Here is a 17,322-nt window from a genome sequence, read left to right on the forward strand (position 1 = left end):
TTCATTCTACAGAATGCAATTCTGTGTTTCCACAATCCCAGTATTGAAGGACTGTTGCAATTTCTTAAATCATGTTAATTGCCAGGAATCTTCCAGATGAACACTGGAATAATTCAGTATAGAATAGAAACTGATGCTGAAAAACCTTGATTAAAATGGCATTTTGAGGGACCAGTATGTAAGGAAAGCCACTTCTTAAAGATTGATACTGATCAGCAGGGATTCCTGCTTGATTCAGTTGTTCTGCTGCAGTGATAACTACTTCACTCTTTTGGCTTGCTCCATAAAATAATTATCCCATAGCAGAGCCATATTTCTGGAAGTCCTGCCATGAGCAATTAGTTATTACACTATTTATTTCCATGAGCCTTGTTCTAGTAGTGATTAGGGATGCAGCAGCCTCCTCTCTTGATTGCGATAAAGCTTGACAATAGCATAGCTAGTACCTTAATGAAACCCATTTCCATTTTCATCCCGTTTTCTGAGATCTACTTTCAAGATGTTTTTTTCCCCACATTCTTTCCATCCGGTGATAACACTATTTACATTTCCAGATCCAAATATCCACTGTTACATCACAGATTTTATTTTCTTTGCATCAGAAACTAACAACGAGCTTTAGAAGGCACGATATATATTTGGAGTCTATCTGCCTTAAGCACAGCACGTTTCTAAGTTTACTCTTCTTATTTTTTATTCTAAATGACTTAACACTAGCCTGTACAAGAGGCCATGTCATTCAGCATTTTTAAATAAATTCATTCCAGTATTACAGTAAGAGTCATTCAGTCACAGAGGCTAGTCCCTCTGCAGTTTCTGAAGGTTTCTCCCTTCAAGACAAGAATGCACTGTATTTTAAGCCTTAAGTGAATGAGTGATGTGAGAAACTGATACTAAAAAGTTTCACATAGTATTCAGACAACCTTACAGACACATAGCTAAATGTTCATTACTTGCTTTTAGTATGAACCATATATGGATTTAAAACACTTGCATTGTTATCACAATAATATTTTCCCTTATTTAAATGTTTATCATTGCTAGATCACTAATGCAACCCTAATCAGTATTTTTTTTTAAAAGTTGACAATATATAAAATAGCTTTATAAAGGTAGCAGGTGACAAAGATGACAGTCATTAACAATGGAAAACTGTAGCAAGAAATTATTTGTAATGTATATAATAAAATCAGCATACAGAGTTCCCTGCAATTTGTCTGTATGCTCACAGAAATTACTTGCAATAAAGTGACTTTGTCAATTATACTCGCCTTACAATCATCACTTACTACCTTGCAAAGATGTGTACTTTGATCCCTGATTAAAAAGAAGTGATTTATCCTCTCTTGAGTGATAAAATGCTAAGCAGCTGGTGATCATCACTTTCCACTCCCAAACTAACTGCACTTCTACAGTTCTGTGAATATAGTCCACAATATGATAAAAGCATAGTAACATCAATTTGGGGGATTTAAAGGTAAAACCATGTGTGCCATAATTTAAATTTTATATTAGAAATACTATTTCTTGTGCAGGTAGGATTTGTTTTAAATGAAGCATACACTTCTCATAACAAAACATAGCTAAAATATATGTAGAGAAAATACCTACTGTAAAATAAACTTGGTTTTTTGTATTCCCAAGAGCTGTGACACAAAATCGGTACGTATCAGTAATCAGGAGAATTTGAGCAAGTCTTTGTTTTATTGCCATCTACTGGCACTCTAGCAAAGTACAGATTAAAACCTGGTCTCCTATACCTACTCATTTATCACTCTGGATTTTGGTCTACTAACAGCGATTCAGAAAAAAAAACCTTATTAGATGTTAAGCTAAGGAAGTATTGGATATTAAACATGTTACGTTATAAGACTGCAAATTACTGTTGGAAAAGGGAAACCCCAGGCAGTAAGAGACTGGCTTCCTGGAGAGATCTTTAAGTCAGATCAAACAATCTTCTCATTTCAAAGAAGCGAGCGTTTTGTTTGGGGTTGGTTTGTTTGATTCAGTTCACAAATATCAGATAATGCTCCCAGCTTTTAAGTTTGGCCTGAAATCTTTGCCAGTGTCACGATACAGTAATTTTGACATGGTAGAGTTCCTCACAAATTATTCTGATGTGCATCTGAGATTTAAAAAAATCTGTTACTGCACTAGGGAAGAGTGCTGGGATTCAATGCTAGACTTGCAGAACACACACGGCAGCACCAAGGAAGCAGAAGAGACTGATGAACAGTGGCCCTTCTTTGATTTCTCTTCAGAAACCAAAAATAGTTTAAGGGCATAATCAATAAGGGCATATATCTACACCTGTCAGGACGTACAAAAGCACCATATGGTAGGTTTTTCCTTACCTAATGCGTAGGTACTGTGACCAAGGTAATCTACTTATAACCAATTCTGCAACTCGTTATGAAAGTTTTCCACTCTAGCTTAACCTCTTTACATGTAATTTACTGTCCTTTCCCTATCCATATTTAATACTTGTACTTCAGACCTTGTAAAAGACTTCTGAGATAACTAAATAATTAACTGCATCTCCATTTTATACATGAAACAACTGAAGTACACATTAAGTGGCTTCTCCAAGTCTACTGTGCCAGTAACAGAACAAAAATCGCAATTTCAGAATGCCAGCCTCAGCCTATAATGCACACCTATTTAAAACAAAACAGAACTAAGCAAAAAAGCACATTTTTAAAGGGCATTAAAAAAACGCCAAACCAACACAACAAACCCTAAAATAGTCTTTTTACCAGGATGCAAAAGAGCCATTTTCCACTCTAATTTCACCTTTCTTCTAACAGCTCCAGGCTTCGTATTTCAAGCATCTAAACAGTATTTTATTGGTTATGAACTTGTGACGTCCTTTTCTTAAATTTTCTTAAATCCTTAAGTCTGCCCCAGAAACAGAATGCCCACTCATATATTTCTATAGGCTCGATTCTTGTCAAGAGCTGTCCACCACACTCAGCAGGATTTAATATTTGCTGTACAAAAGCACCTTTATCAAACATCCACATTTCCAGCAAGTTTTCAAAATTTTTAGTAGCAATTAGGTTTCTGTGTCTCTGAACAAACACGTAACTTGTTTCAGTCTTGTCAACATGAAAGGTTAAAACATCATCCATCAGTTCTCCCCAGTTAACACATTTTAATATAGCCTTTTGATCTTCCTTTAACTGCACTTTCAAAAGCATTTGCCTGCAGGACAGCGACGTTCAGTAGGGAAGAAGATACAGGGCCCTGTCATTCCTCTGCTTTCAAGGCTTGGAGTGACCTGAGGAAATGGCAGTAAAATTGTTTTCCTCACAAGGGGCAGAGAAATGAAGAATGACAGCACCCCCCCAACTCTTTCTCCTCCTTTCTCATCTTCCCTAGTGAGAATGGTCCTGGTTCCTTTACTGAGAGAAAGTATCACAGACTCCTCCAGTATCTCCACTTAGCTATTCTTCTCTAAGTAGACTTAGGGGAAAGCAACCATTCCGAAGGGGCTTTCTTCCAGAGACAAAATAGGAGGAGCCCATGCTACCGTGAAACTGACCCAACTGTACAGAAATCCTCTGAATAAAAAAAAAAATCTGAGAAAGTTGACAACACTGATTGCTGAAATCCTTCAACTCACTCTACGTTAATTTATGCAAGTTTTCACTAAAATTCAAGGTGAACCTCCCCCGATTATTCAGGTGTGTATTCTTGCCATAGGAACACATTAGCATATTCCCTCAAGCACTCTGTTACAGTAATATCTGAAGCCTGTAATTGGATTACAAGAACATGATATGCAATCATGAGAAGCTGAACGTTCTGACAGCAATACAAAGACTTATTCACTCGATCTTTTTTGGCTAAAGAAGGGGAAGAAAAGTTAGAAATAAGGAAGGAAATTAGTAAAATGTGTATTTTTGTTAGTATTCAGTATGATGATAATCCATGGACAAACACCGTTGGTCCTTGGCTTATGCAGCATAAAGCTTTCATAGGGTGTTACACAAAACAACAACACATCTTCACCTTGAACTATGCAAAACAAAATAAAGATGTGCAATAATGAAAAAATAAAAATCAGCTGGTTATTCCTACCAAGCATAAAATTTAAGGAAACCAAAAAGTAGGATCTTTCCTCCTCTCAAAATAGCAGTACCTCCTAGTACCAAAGAAACACCTATCTTGATTAGAACTTATTGCTGAGACTAAAAGAAGCATTAACACGTACTGCTTGTACAATTCCTTTCTAAAAGATACCGACAGTCAGTTTTGTAGTTCACCATGGAGAGACCAGAACAAACACGTAAGACTGGTAAGGGAGTTATCATTTCAAGCTAGTTTAGTTAAAATTGAAAAGATGCCCGCATGCTCACAGCATATGCCAGTCACTATGCTCTTGTTTCTTGGTGGCAGCATTATGCTTACTAATATTTCAGTTAAATACTTTTAACTCCCTACCAAGTAGGCAATTATGCTACTGTAATTTATTCCTTGTCCCACCAGACACACATTACATTGGTACAACTGGTGTAACCACACTTTACCACTTCTGCTCTTAAGCGTCCCTGTGTGCATGCCCAAAATCCCAGCCAGAGCCTTACTCTCTGCACAGCTGTGCTGGCTGAATACGTTGCTACCACATCTTTTCTTGGTTTTGTCTCTCTTTTTTTAAATCGTGACCACAAATTTCCTACAGCATTTGATTTTTTTTTCCAACTGGTATTTCCTACACCTCAAAACCATTTTAATTATTTACTAATACTTAATATTCTAGTCTAGATTAATTTACTAATGAGAATCCTTAGAAATGGTAAGCATTTCCAAATGAACAGGCGGGATTACTTTCTACCTAGAAAGGTAAGTTTCTACCTTTTTCTGTAGTAAAATAGTAATTTTTGGGGTTTTTTGGTGGGGTTTTTTGTGTGTGTTGTGGGGTTTTGTGTGGGGTTTTTTTTGTTTTGTTTTGTTTTGTGTTTGTTGGTGGTTTGTTTTTTTGTTTTTGTTTTTTTTAATTTGTGCATTTTCCCCCCATGATTTTTGATCCACGTTGATCAAAGAAGTCGGAAAGACAAGTTCAGTTCCTGTATGTTCTCTAGAAACTGACAGTTTGGGAAGGAGGAGAGACCATGACTACTGTCTCCACAAGAGAAAGGCAAGCAGAATTCAGCTGTTACTCTTCACGCTCTCTGGACAATCCATCAGCACCCACATCCACACACGCTACCGAGCAGGGAAGCAGCTCTGCGCTGGAGAGTTCACACGCTCTCCTCCAGGACAGGACACTGCAACAGAGGACTCTTGGAGGTGAGAGCATAGGCAGAAAAAGAAAAGCTGGTATCAGGCAAATAAGGAGAGAAGAGAATTCAAGGACACAAATCCAAAAGAAATCAAGCTTTGTTTTCCCCAGGATGCATTATTTCACCACTGTTCACTAGAATGTGGTTGACAGCACGATAACAATGTTCAGAGAAAGAAAAACCAATTTGACAAATGTACTTGACACTTAATGGCTCCTAGAGTAAGCCTATTACTAGAGAGAGAAAGGAGATGCAGCAAATGCCCAAGGCATTCTCTCTTGCAAATTAAGAACTCTATTATTTACTGTTTATTGAATAGTTTATGTGATTATAAAACATGAATCTATGACTAAAAATAAACCTTAATCTTTAGTCCCGCAATAATTCTGCGCCACTTGTAACTTTTCCATTGATAAGTACTTATAAATAGAAATGATCTTATGAAACATGATAAAACAATAATGCTGGCAGTAAAGAATTCTCAAAATACTTAATATTTTAGGCTGGTGTAAAATATAATAAGAATTTCATTAATAAATGTGGTTGCATGCCCATTACACTATCAGATCGTGTTTTAGTAATGCAATTACCTGCAATACCGAACTGCAGTTGATCAGAAACTCATATTAGAAGTTTCTAATTGATTTCTATTCTATTTCTATTTTGCAGATGAACTAGTTGCAGCATTCAACTTCTACATTAAATGAAATTTTTACTTAAAGCCGATTTAATTTTGTTACTTACTAGGAACTCAGTCCAATCTATCAGACAGTAGAAACTCCTCTCTGAAAAAAGTATGAATTTTCCGTATGTTTAAGTTTCACATTAATAGGTAGTTTAAGAAAAATATCACTGTATGCCACACCACTCTTGTATGGAACAAAGGATGAATTAAAACACATTGTAATCTAATATACATGGCATATATACATTTTTAAAAGTTATTAATTTCTATTACTCTTCAACACTAAAAATGTATACTTCATCAATTATTCTATGTTGATGATATATTCTATAAAGTACTCCATGGTTACATGTTTACAAAATAATTGCTGTCACATAACATTCTTGAACCCAGTATGGATTAAAACTGCTACAACATAAAATAACTTGATTTACACCAATTCCCTTTATTCCTTAAGATGGAACAAGTAACAACCAAAGCTGCCTCAAACTAAAACTGTATGTGTCATAGGAAAATGAGACAAAACTGCCCTTAAAAATAATAGAGGAGGGTAATTTATTCTATAGTACTAGCTACTCACAGCTACATGACATCACTACAAAGGAACGTTAAGATTACCTGATTTATCTGTACATTAAAATAAATCCATACTGTGTGATAAAATTGACCTTAATTCTGAGACATATATCTGAATACATCGGTATAAATTACAAAACTGATGTTATGTTTTTATTCTTGTCCAATATATATGAAGATAGACATGGAGATTTTATCTGAAAATATGTTACTGAAAAGTAGTTTAATTCTTAATGCTAATTGTCATCCAGTTAAGGAAAAAACATGGTGCAGGTAAAACTAGAACTTCACCTTAGTGAGAAAGACTGCTACAGGATTACATTAGAGTTACACTTTAAGAATGTTCTGTTTAAGGCAGAGTTCTAAAATAATTGGTATGGCAAGGTGCACCAGACCCTATTCTAACAAGTCAAGAGCAGTAAGATGAACTTTTAGAGAGAATTATTTCAATGTGTATTCACTAGGCAGAAACATTTGTGACTGAATAAAATACAAAACCTGTATCACAGGAAATGCCACAGATGCTGCTTTTCTTTCTCACATTCATATAGTATTAAAAGTGCATCTGAAGACATTAACAGTATTACTATGAATTGTCCGTTAAATATTAAATCTGATTGTACAATCCTACATGGTCCTCTGTCTTTCCAAGACCTCTGCAACAATACAACCCACAGTAAGAGTTCACAACACTGGGTTTTAAGAGATGTACTAAAATATTTCATTTTAATCTGTCTTTAGTTTAAACGTCAATACAGCTATTATGATTTTAAATATTATAGAGTAACACATGAAACAAAAGATATGAAAATATATATTTACTGAATAAACGCAAGGTCCTAACTCCCGCAACTAAATGCCTATGAGCAAGTGCTCATGCATAAATCTTATATTTCAGTGGGCTTACCTGCAGGCCTACGTGGTCCCTATAAAGCTAATCACAACTTACAGGCTCCTAGAAATACACTGTATAGTGCATTATATGCACATGAAAATTCAATTCCTCAATTACATTTTCATCTAGACCTCAGAGTGAAGTGTTAAACAAAAATTTTCCCCAATACCAATACCTGCCAAACATTGCAAATCTTCAAAGAGAGTAAGTGGAGAGGAAGGAGAAAAAAAGAAAGGAGCACACTAAATCGAACGCTGGGCAAAGGGGAAAATGTACTGAGAATAAAATATTGCATAAAACAGAAAATTAAAGTAAGCTACTGCACTGTAAGAAAGAATTAAACTATAAAAAGATACAGCAAAGGGATATGACAAATTCCTGGGGAAAGACATATGCAAAACACTAAGCACAGCATATAAAATTAAGCAGTGTAAAAAGATTTAAATCAACAAGTTCAGTCTTAATGAAAATATCTCAGGAGAAAATGCAAAGGTTTCCGAGTTAGGACGTATAAGCAAAATTCTCAAATATGCATCAAACCATATTTTTGTGAGAGGAATCATAATACACAAAAATTCAAATTGTGCGTAAAAACAGAAAAATTAACATTAACAATACTTTACAATTATACAATCCCCTAGATCAGTCTGTTATTATCTATGTGAACGTCTATGTTGTGATGAAATTTCTGTTTAGAGATCTTGGATCTGTCTCTGTAGGAGGGATCTATTTTATTAAAGAGGTTGTGGAACATCCATCATTTCAGCCTTCTCTCTGAATAATAATATTCCGTAATTTGCTTTCTGTGATGATTATTTTTCCTGTTATCCAGTTTTCCCAGAAATATTAGTATATGAATGTTGTTCAAACATGTCAACATTCAAAAAGCAACAAAATTCATACAAAAATACCACAATATACATTTAGTCATTTTTCTTATAGCAAGTCTTATCAACAGCTGTTGAAGGTTTTGGTATATTCATATTTTATCAATGTTACAATAGTTTCTTGGAGAATGAAAATCAGCTGTATGAATGTATATGTCATCAAGCTATGTAATATAACAAGAAATAATATAAGTTTACAGACATGAAATTGCTTCTACAACAGAGGAACATAGCTTTTTTTTCCGTTGTGGAACACCCAAAGAATGATATTAAGGCCTTCCTGGAGAAATCTGCCTCCTTAACCTAGCCAAGATGTTAACGTCTCTCTGAATTTGCTTTTAAAAGAGAATAGAAATATAAACCAGAGAGAAAATAATCAAATTTAATCACAAACTGATGATGGACAGAAAAATAAAGCTGTGTACCATTTGAAGATTGGATAAGCAGAGGACCAGCATACTTTGCTTAGCCAGAAATATCACAGGCAAAGCAAATAGCCTTTACCTGACAGCATAGGAACCCTGAAATTCTTTGCATCAGGGAAAACATTTCTGCTAAAACTTTTTTTTTTTTTTTTTAGTTTAACATTTTAAAAAATAAGCACCAAATGAGATTAAAACAAGGGTATAGTTAAGACACTATTCAAAAACTGTACCACATGAATTCGGAGTATCCTCTAATGAACTTTGGTATTTTTAAAACTTGAAAAAGGACGTAGTGCACTGCATCTTGAACTACGAAGTTCCAGATAAAGGACAACTGCACTCAAATATCAAACTACAGACGTAAGTTCTTTAGAAGGATCCTATTATCATGAGGAATCATCAGAATACTAGATTTATTTTCTTGCAAATATAAACAACAGACTGACCATAACTTTCCAACTTTATCAACACTTTTTTAAAGGGAAAAAAAAATAAAAATCCAGCTAACACTACCTTCAGTAGCATGCATCACTTCTGAAAGCAGAAATTATTCTTCCTTAATCTAGAAGAGAATTCTAGCTTTGACTTTTTTTGCCACCAAAAATCAGTAAATTATGAGATAGGATAAAAATAACAGGAATTTCTTTTGTAATTCTGCATTCAGGCAGCAAGTTAGTAGCAAGCTACCAAGTCCTACTTGCAATTTTAAAAGCTCCCCAGCGAGCTCTCACAAACAGGCTGCCAATCTGAACAACAACCAGTCCTATCTCCAGAGCAACTGTGTATATTCAAAAGCTAACATTAGGGCATGTTCCTCAATTTTTTCAAGAACAATTTAGATCTGTGTTTAATTGTAAGAAAAGAAAAAAAAACCCACAAACTTTTACAGTATTTATATTCAACTGCAGATTTTGATTTTTAAAAGCCGTGCATTTCATACATCTTTAATTTGAAAGAAGTAAAAATTAAGGCTACATCTAAAAATCTGATATGATCTTTATCATTCTTTTCCTAATAAATAATAATAATAAAAAGATAGATTACTAAAGTATCTTTGTACTAACATTACTAGTAAACTCATCCTACAAACAGATACAAAGACAACAAAAAAACTTCAAAAGACAACAGTCCATTTTCCACATTTATAATTTAGGAAACAGCAATCTTCTATCTACCAGGAAAAGTGTCCATACACTTTGGGCTGATGGCTGAAGCTGCATATATTTTTGATATTTTGAAATCATGGGTAGTCTGAACCATACATTAACTCACAATTTTCTCTGATTAAAATAATTTACTCATATCCAACATTAAACCAAATTTCATTCTAAAAATAGTGTAACTCTAATGCTAAAAACCCCAGTCAAACTTCTGCTGGATTAAACAATCATCTGTGCCTCGTGCCCCATATTTGTAATAAACTGTGCTGTGATTATTTACAGAAACTACTAGCAGTGGTTTAACTCTTCATATGAAGCAAACTCAAGATCATCTGCGTTTGGCCTTTCAGTACTCACACCAAAATGTAGAACCATCTACTAAACAGCAAAACATAGAAATCAAAACAGCATTACAAAGACCGTGCAATAAAAACTGTGGCCTGATCTATCATGTGAAGACAAATTTCCTCCATGTAAGCTTTCTCCACTGAGAAAATTGCCCTTTTGTTTCAAGAGTCTCTTTCACAGTCACCAAAAATATGATTACCACAGTTCTACTTACAGACATTCAGATGATAAACATAAAAGAAAAGTTAGTGCTCTTTTCTAATAATAATTAGAACACACATATATTTACATTTAATTAATATAAACAGCAACAGACATCATTTAGTCTGTAGAAAGTTCTCAAATTGCTGCATTTGATGAATTTATCTTCCTTAACACAATAATGCTAAGCCTTTTCCATGACACTCTGAACATAGGTATCTAACCTTAAATTCTACGTGCAACAGAATGATAATTTCATAAGCTATATGTGCTGTGCCTATTGGACATGCTTATAAATAACTGAACTGTAATGAAGGGTTATAATTCCTTTGGTTTTGTTTCCAGCTCGTTTTTTAGAGAAAATCGATAACAGATGTGTTTAAAAAAAAAAACAACAAAAAAAAACCAAAAAAAAACCCAAACCACAAAACCCCACCAAACTTAATTTCTGGCTGAAGAATTCATATTGCTAGAAATGTATAAACCATATTGCTGTACCATACTGCATATTAAATAGAGTTTAATTTTGTTTGGGGTAGAAACAAGGAAGAAAAATGAAGGCTGAAGAGTATGAAAATTAGAAAGCACTTAAATCTTTGTGAAAGTACTTTAAATATGTATTAATTTATATATTTTTGGTAAGAAACAAAAGCAGAATTCATGGTTACCATAGTTACACATACTCTTTGTTGTGTTTCAATGCCACATGATCTGATTCAAAGTAATACACATCAGGCTCTTCCTCATCATCCTCTGCAGTGTGGATGTTGGCACTCTCTTTGGCAGACGGTACATATCCAGCAACAAGCCTAGCCTCAGAAAGTGGCTTTCTTAGTCCATCACTCCCATGATCTCCCGTATTACAATTTCTCTCTTTTTCATTCTGTTTAGTTTCTTCAGACTTTTTGGGAGATCCATTGATATTATTAATACCTACAGGTACATTCTTTTCAGTGGGACTAAGATTATTTTCCTCAACCTGTCCATTTTCTCTACAAGGAGAGTTATTTTTAGTAGGGCTACTTCTGGCAGGGGCAGCCCTTCGTGGTGAAGTTCTCAATGTATATCTGTGTTCTTGAAGTTCCGACATAGATGTCATTTGAGCTGAAACACAGTCCAGCACTGAAGAATGTGGTTCAGGTTCACCTGAGATTGATGCACTGTCATGATGAGTATTCGGGTTGCTACTGGTGTTTTCAGCACACTGTTCCTTAGAGGCACTACTATCTCCTACAACATCTACTTCCTCCTCCGAATCCCTTAACAAAGATGACTGGATTTCAGAAAAGGACCCTGTAGCTGGCTCATCTGCCTGATTAGCATGCTCCTCAGGCAAGCAGTCATTTATTATTTTGTGGTCCTCTAACTTTACCTGTTCTTGAGAGTTTGTGCAAGGCACATAATGGTCTACAACGCTGTCCTCCTTGCTGCTATTAAGCAACAACGAAGAATGGGCAAATGTGTTTCCATTTTCTGCTACTGTTTTGTCCTTGGGCATACAGGAACCAGCACTGTTTTGCTTAGTGTTCCCATCAAGCTGACAGTCATCACAGTTAAGAGAATTTGAGTCTCTCTCGCCAACTCCATTGACAGTCTGATAACCTGCGATCTCATCAACTATTGCAGAATTATTAAATCCTTCTGCACAGACATTCACCTTTTTAACCTCCCTTTTGTCACAATCATCCAATATAAGACATCGACAAGCTCGCTTAGTCCCTGTGGAGACTGCATCATTGTCCGACACTAAGCTTTTATGCTCCAATAACTCCTTCTCTGTTTTAGCAGGCAAGTCTTCTTCTGAACTGTTGGGTGCCTCTGAACGCAGACAGCGCTTAATTCTTTTCAAAACTGGTGAAACGGGTTCTGCTTGTTTTTTTTCACAATTTTCCACAGTTTGCTTATCAACATTATCTTTTTCCGAAGTAGACAGCCCTCTCTTTCTAGGGCTCACCCATGACTCCCGAGCACTCTGTTGTTTCAAATCAGTAGTTCTTCCACCGTTACTTCCCTTCTGAGTTTGCACAGATTCTGGCCTCTTCTTTGGTGACCTTGACCGTATTTGAGGATGGGGTGAAACTTCCTCTGGATGAGCAATACTACGGTTTCTTAATGTTCTACCACAAAAGTTTTCATCCAAACCATTTAAACCCACTGTAGATCTTGTAACACGAGTAGATCGAGAAGCAGCCATACTATGGCAAGTCCCTAAAGTATGTTCATCATGATCCACTCATTGGGAAACCTTCAAAAAAATGTAAACAAAACAGTCAGAAAAAAATCTTTTAAAAACACTGACATAGCAAATCTGAAGACTGTATTGTCACAAATGTACCTAATGTAAAACTGAATATGCCTATGCCATGTATTAATACCCCTTCTTTCTGTGTTTTTTCCTTCTGGTATTAAAAAGAGTTTTCCATCTAAGCTACAAAGTAGCTGACTTGGTATTTGTGGTTGTTCTGGCTTTAGTACTTGTGTGTGAATGTTGTCCATATTTATGCCTTACGTAAGGCTGGAATGTTCCAGTTAGGTTCCAGATACCAAAATACACTATTTTTATGCATTGTACATGTAATATAATGTATTGGTATTACTATTTAAGTTTGGTCAAACGAGAGGTATCAAATCACATTCTTAATATCCCACAGTTCCCAGTTACATGGTTTCACATACTAAGGAGGAAACCATTAAAATTGTATTTTCTTTCTCACCTGTTGCTTAAAACAAAACCAAATCACTCATAAATAACCAAACAGAATCGCAACTCTAATTTAACAGGGGATTTAAAAAAAAAAAAAAAAAAAAAAAAAAAAATCACACTTGTAAAAATAGTTACAGTCATTAATAATAAAAATGAACTAAAACAAAATGCCTGAATCAGAATCATAAAATCATTCAAGCTGGAAAGGACTTTGGGAGGCAAACTAGTCCAACCTCCTGCTAAAGGAACATCAAGACTAAATTCAGTTTTAGTTACACAGGATGTTGTCCAGCTGGGTCTTGAAAACCTCCAAGTACAGATATTCCACAACTTCTCTGGGCAACCTGTTCCAGTATTTAATTCTCCTTATAGTGAAAACATTTTTTCTTAGAACCAGGTGGGGCCTCCCCTGTTTTTGTATCATTTACATCAACAAAAAGCCTGGCTCTATCTTCTCGGTAATCTCCTCTGAGGTACTGGAACGTTGTTTCCCAAGCCTTCTCCATTTTTAAACTTTTCATACAGTTAGAGAGATGAATCATCACCTACATTGGATTTAAGTAAATTCAGACTCAAAGCTAAGTTTAAAACATCCAGTTTGAGAGTGTCTGTATTTCAGATTTCAGGGTGAGATGCAGGAGTACTCGACTTGCCCAATCTCAAAATAACATTTTTAATAGAAATCAGTTCACTGTCATTCTTCTATTCATCTTTAAAAATTCAATGTGTCAAACTGCATAACACCACAAACCTGTCATAATATCCATAATGATGAATAGATTCACATTTATACATAATGGCATACCTTCCCTTTTCCATCTACCCAAATTCCAGATTATACAAACCTGTTCAACTGACATATGATTCGAAGACTTAAAATTTTAAATACAGAATCAAACCTTTTACATTTTATTTAGAAAGGCTGAGAATGACAATTGGAGGAAAATTATTTCCATCTTCAGCAAAGAAGAGGAGGGGGAAAAAAAAAAAAGCATAAATTCTCACAAAATCTACTATTTAGCTATCGGATGGTCCTAGAGCAGAAAAGAGAATGGGACAAGACCAGTACCCCTCTTAAGCAACAGAATTTTGTTTGACAATTAACAGTAATTACTATAGTCTGTTTAGATATTCATAACGCAAGTAGTATTTCTTAATGAAAGTAATGTATCCTAAAAGTATTGCTTGGTATAGCTCTAGATACAACTGGGTAAGACAGCACATCGTTTCGTGTAATGAAGAAAACGTTAATTACAAAGTGGAAGTTTCAAATGTTCTCAGAACTGCATTGTCTTTGTGCTGCTACAACCTTCCTGCTGGTTAGCTATTCCCGCTGCCTTACATGCCCAGAAAGGTGCACTGTTTGTATTCCTGGAGATACAGGTAAAGAACTGCTATCATACGAACTTCCATTCTGTTCATTTAAAAGTAACGATGCAGGAGAAAGCGCGAGATGTTCAATGAACTCTGTCTTAAGAGAAAATATAAATAATATGACAAACAGCAAATGGGCAAAACATCAGTAGTTGAGTTGAAGAGGGGGAAAAAACACTGTAGCAATATGTTGTCTGTAATGGTTGTTTACACCTATTTTCCACATGGATAGACTTGCTTGTAGATTCTCTCCTTTTACACACAAGCTCAATACCTTCTGAAGAGTGATTTCATTTGGGGTTGAACCCAAACATGAAAATCAGGGTCATTTAGATACTCCATTTCACCTAGGTTGTTCTGGTTAAGGCTAGCACACATTAAGGATGAGTAACTGACATTTCAAATGGATACCAATAAAACAGATTAAACCAAATTCCAATGTATACTTTGGTGAGTAATCACTGCTGAACTCGACAAATGTTAGAAATAATATGCAAGACAGGTATCTTCACTGATTTGCTGTTATGTTACTTTCTAAAGAAATACACCTTACATAACAAATTAGAAAGTTATTATTTACTTAGCACAAAATGTAAAAAACTTACCATTGCAAAAATAGAAGTACAAACTTCTGACATTTCACACCGCAGACTCCCACTGCACCACTCGAATAATATCAATCACCATTGCTGATATCCATGACGTAATCCAAATGCCTTTTTACTAGTTTATGCCTTCACATTAACAAGATTTTGAAAACTGTTGAGAAAAAGACAAAGGCATCAATAAAATATTTAAATTATTTCATTAAAAATAAGAATGCAGTAGGACATATAAAGAGCAACAACTTTTTTTAAGAAGCAATAATCAATTTTACAAGTGTCCTACATAAAGAACAGTGTGGTATAAAGCAATTAAGAATGTGAAATGCTAATTTAGGTTTCAAATGTAAAGTATCTTCTTGGTTATTTTTAAGTGATTAACTGTATCACACTACAGATTTGGAAGCAAATGACTCCACAACAGTCTTGTGTGTTAGGGTGTTTAAACCTCAGAAGATATTTGAAGACATGTAAGAAAACTAGTGAAAGATATTACTACAACTAATGTATTACGAAAGGCATTGTCAAATATATTTTATAATGTTTTATAATGAGATACACAGTGAAAAACAATTATTTCTGCTATTTAATTTTAATCAGCTGAGCAGAATTCAAAACTTACATTGGCTCCAAGTCCCTGAATGACCTTCATCTACACAATAGGAGTGAAATCCTTTCCAGAGTTCACATTAAACCTGTTCTTCACCCAAGGAAAACAATGTATGCTACCTTGTTTATAGTGGAAGTGAACCAGTTTTGATATTGAAAGTCAGAAATAAATCTATGGATCCAAAAGCCACACAATGCTTTCACTTGTCTCCAGAGTTTGGGCATCAATGCCAATGCCCACAAGCTATTACTTGAAAAAAACATGCCAGGAATCTCATTTAAGAACATCTAGTACTATGGAGGCACTATAAATCACTACAGAACAGTGATTACTGAATCCTTCTTCGTATTCTGTTGACTTTATAAAAGTAAACTTATTTTCATATTGACAATTCAGAAACTTCATTATGTGAAACACAAGTTGACCGGTTTCTCCACATTTTTCTTTCTACACAGTTACCATATTTAGATTATATACGTCCAAAGCCTTTGGAAATTGTCATCTTCACTTTCAAACTACTTACAATTTCATACTGGTAAGAGTAAAAACCAAATTCCCCATTAAGTTGACAATTCAAAATATAAACCAAGGCAAATAAGAAGAGATTAATTATGCCTAGTGGCAACAAAGAAAGATATTTCTACAGTGATGTTACATGAGGTATCATAAATTCTATTCTATGGATAATTAAATCAAATTAAGATTTCAATTATTCAGTAGAATTTCTTAGTTTAACAAACAGCAGAGAACTGATATAATAAAGGCCAAATAAAGAATGGAAAAACAAGAAGACAAGGAAAAACACTGGAAAATGCAAGAGAGAAATGACTGAAAGAAATGAGCAGAAAGGAACAGTTGCTACTTAGCCACACCAGGAATGGAACCAGAAACAGTGAGAGATGAACTCCATAAAGAGCTCCAATATCAAGTAACTTCACACTGAGTCCATCTGTGTCTCACCCTCCCGTCCCTGTGTGTCGTCCCCCCCCCATCAAGTTTCTTCTGTTTTAATACTCTAGTATACTCTAAGTTACTTAAACCTACATTGTTGCCTTTCCTATAGATCCCTTTAACTGGCAGGGAAGACACACAGGCAGATACCAAAAGTAAAGTCAGATTTTGACAGATTTCTTGCAAACCCAAACAACATACCCCAACAAAATCCCATAACTCAGTAACTTTGGTAAAACACAAAAAAGCCTGAAACCAAATAAAACAGTGAGTCAATCAGAAGGAGGTCCAATCTCAAAAATTTTTAATTACTTTACCAATCGATAAGTAAAGAACATTTGCATAAGTTGTTTCAGGAATGGCTGAAATAGTAGTGTCAATCTTTCCTCAGATTTCTATGCTTTATCTCCCCTCATTTTCTTTCCCCTAAACCAATCCTATTTTACTCACAGCAGGAAAGACACAACCCCTGCTGTGCCTCGTCACCTTTGGGGAGAGCAAGAACATTTCAGAAACAGCAAAAAGAACGTGTAAATATCACACAAGAGGAGAAATCAAGGCCAGGGGCAAAAAGTTTTACCTAGTCAGGATTTTTTTTTTAGTAGCAGTTTCAGGGCAG

General features: G+C 35.1%; 1 protein-coding gene across 3 annotated transcripts in view; it reads right to left on the reverse strand.

Annotated features, from left to right (window-relative positions):
* ZZZ3 (zinc finger ZZ-type containing 3) overlaps window positions 1-16,715 on the reverse strand; it is a 37,007-nt gene extending 20,292 nt beyond the window's left edge. For all 3 annotated transcript variants that reach the window (XM_035893532.1, XM_009637989.2, XM_035893533.1), the window contains exons 1-3: window positions 15,765-16,715; window positions 15,146-15,299; window positions 11,146-12,707 (exon numbers count right to left, since the gene is read on the reverse strand). In XM_035893532.1, the coding sequence (XP_035749425.1) occupies window positions 11,146-12,656 (1,511 nt within the window). In that variant the 5' untranslated portion in view covers window positions 12,657-12,707; window positions 15,146-15,299; window positions 15,765-16,715. The remainder of the gene's footprint in view (window positions 1-11,145; window positions 12,708-15,145; window positions 15,300-15,764) is intronic.
* Window positions 16,716-17,322: the final 607 nt, after the last annotated feature.

Source organism: Egretta garzetta, unplaced genomic scaffold, assembly GCF_000687185.1.
Source record: "Egretta garzetta isolate BGI_Z169 unplaced genomic scaffold, ASM68718v1 scaffold75, whole genome shotgun sequence".
In the NCBI taxonomy this organism is placed as follows: Eukaryota; Metazoa; Chordata; class Aves; order Pelecaniformes; family Ardeidae; genus Egretta; species Egretta garzetta.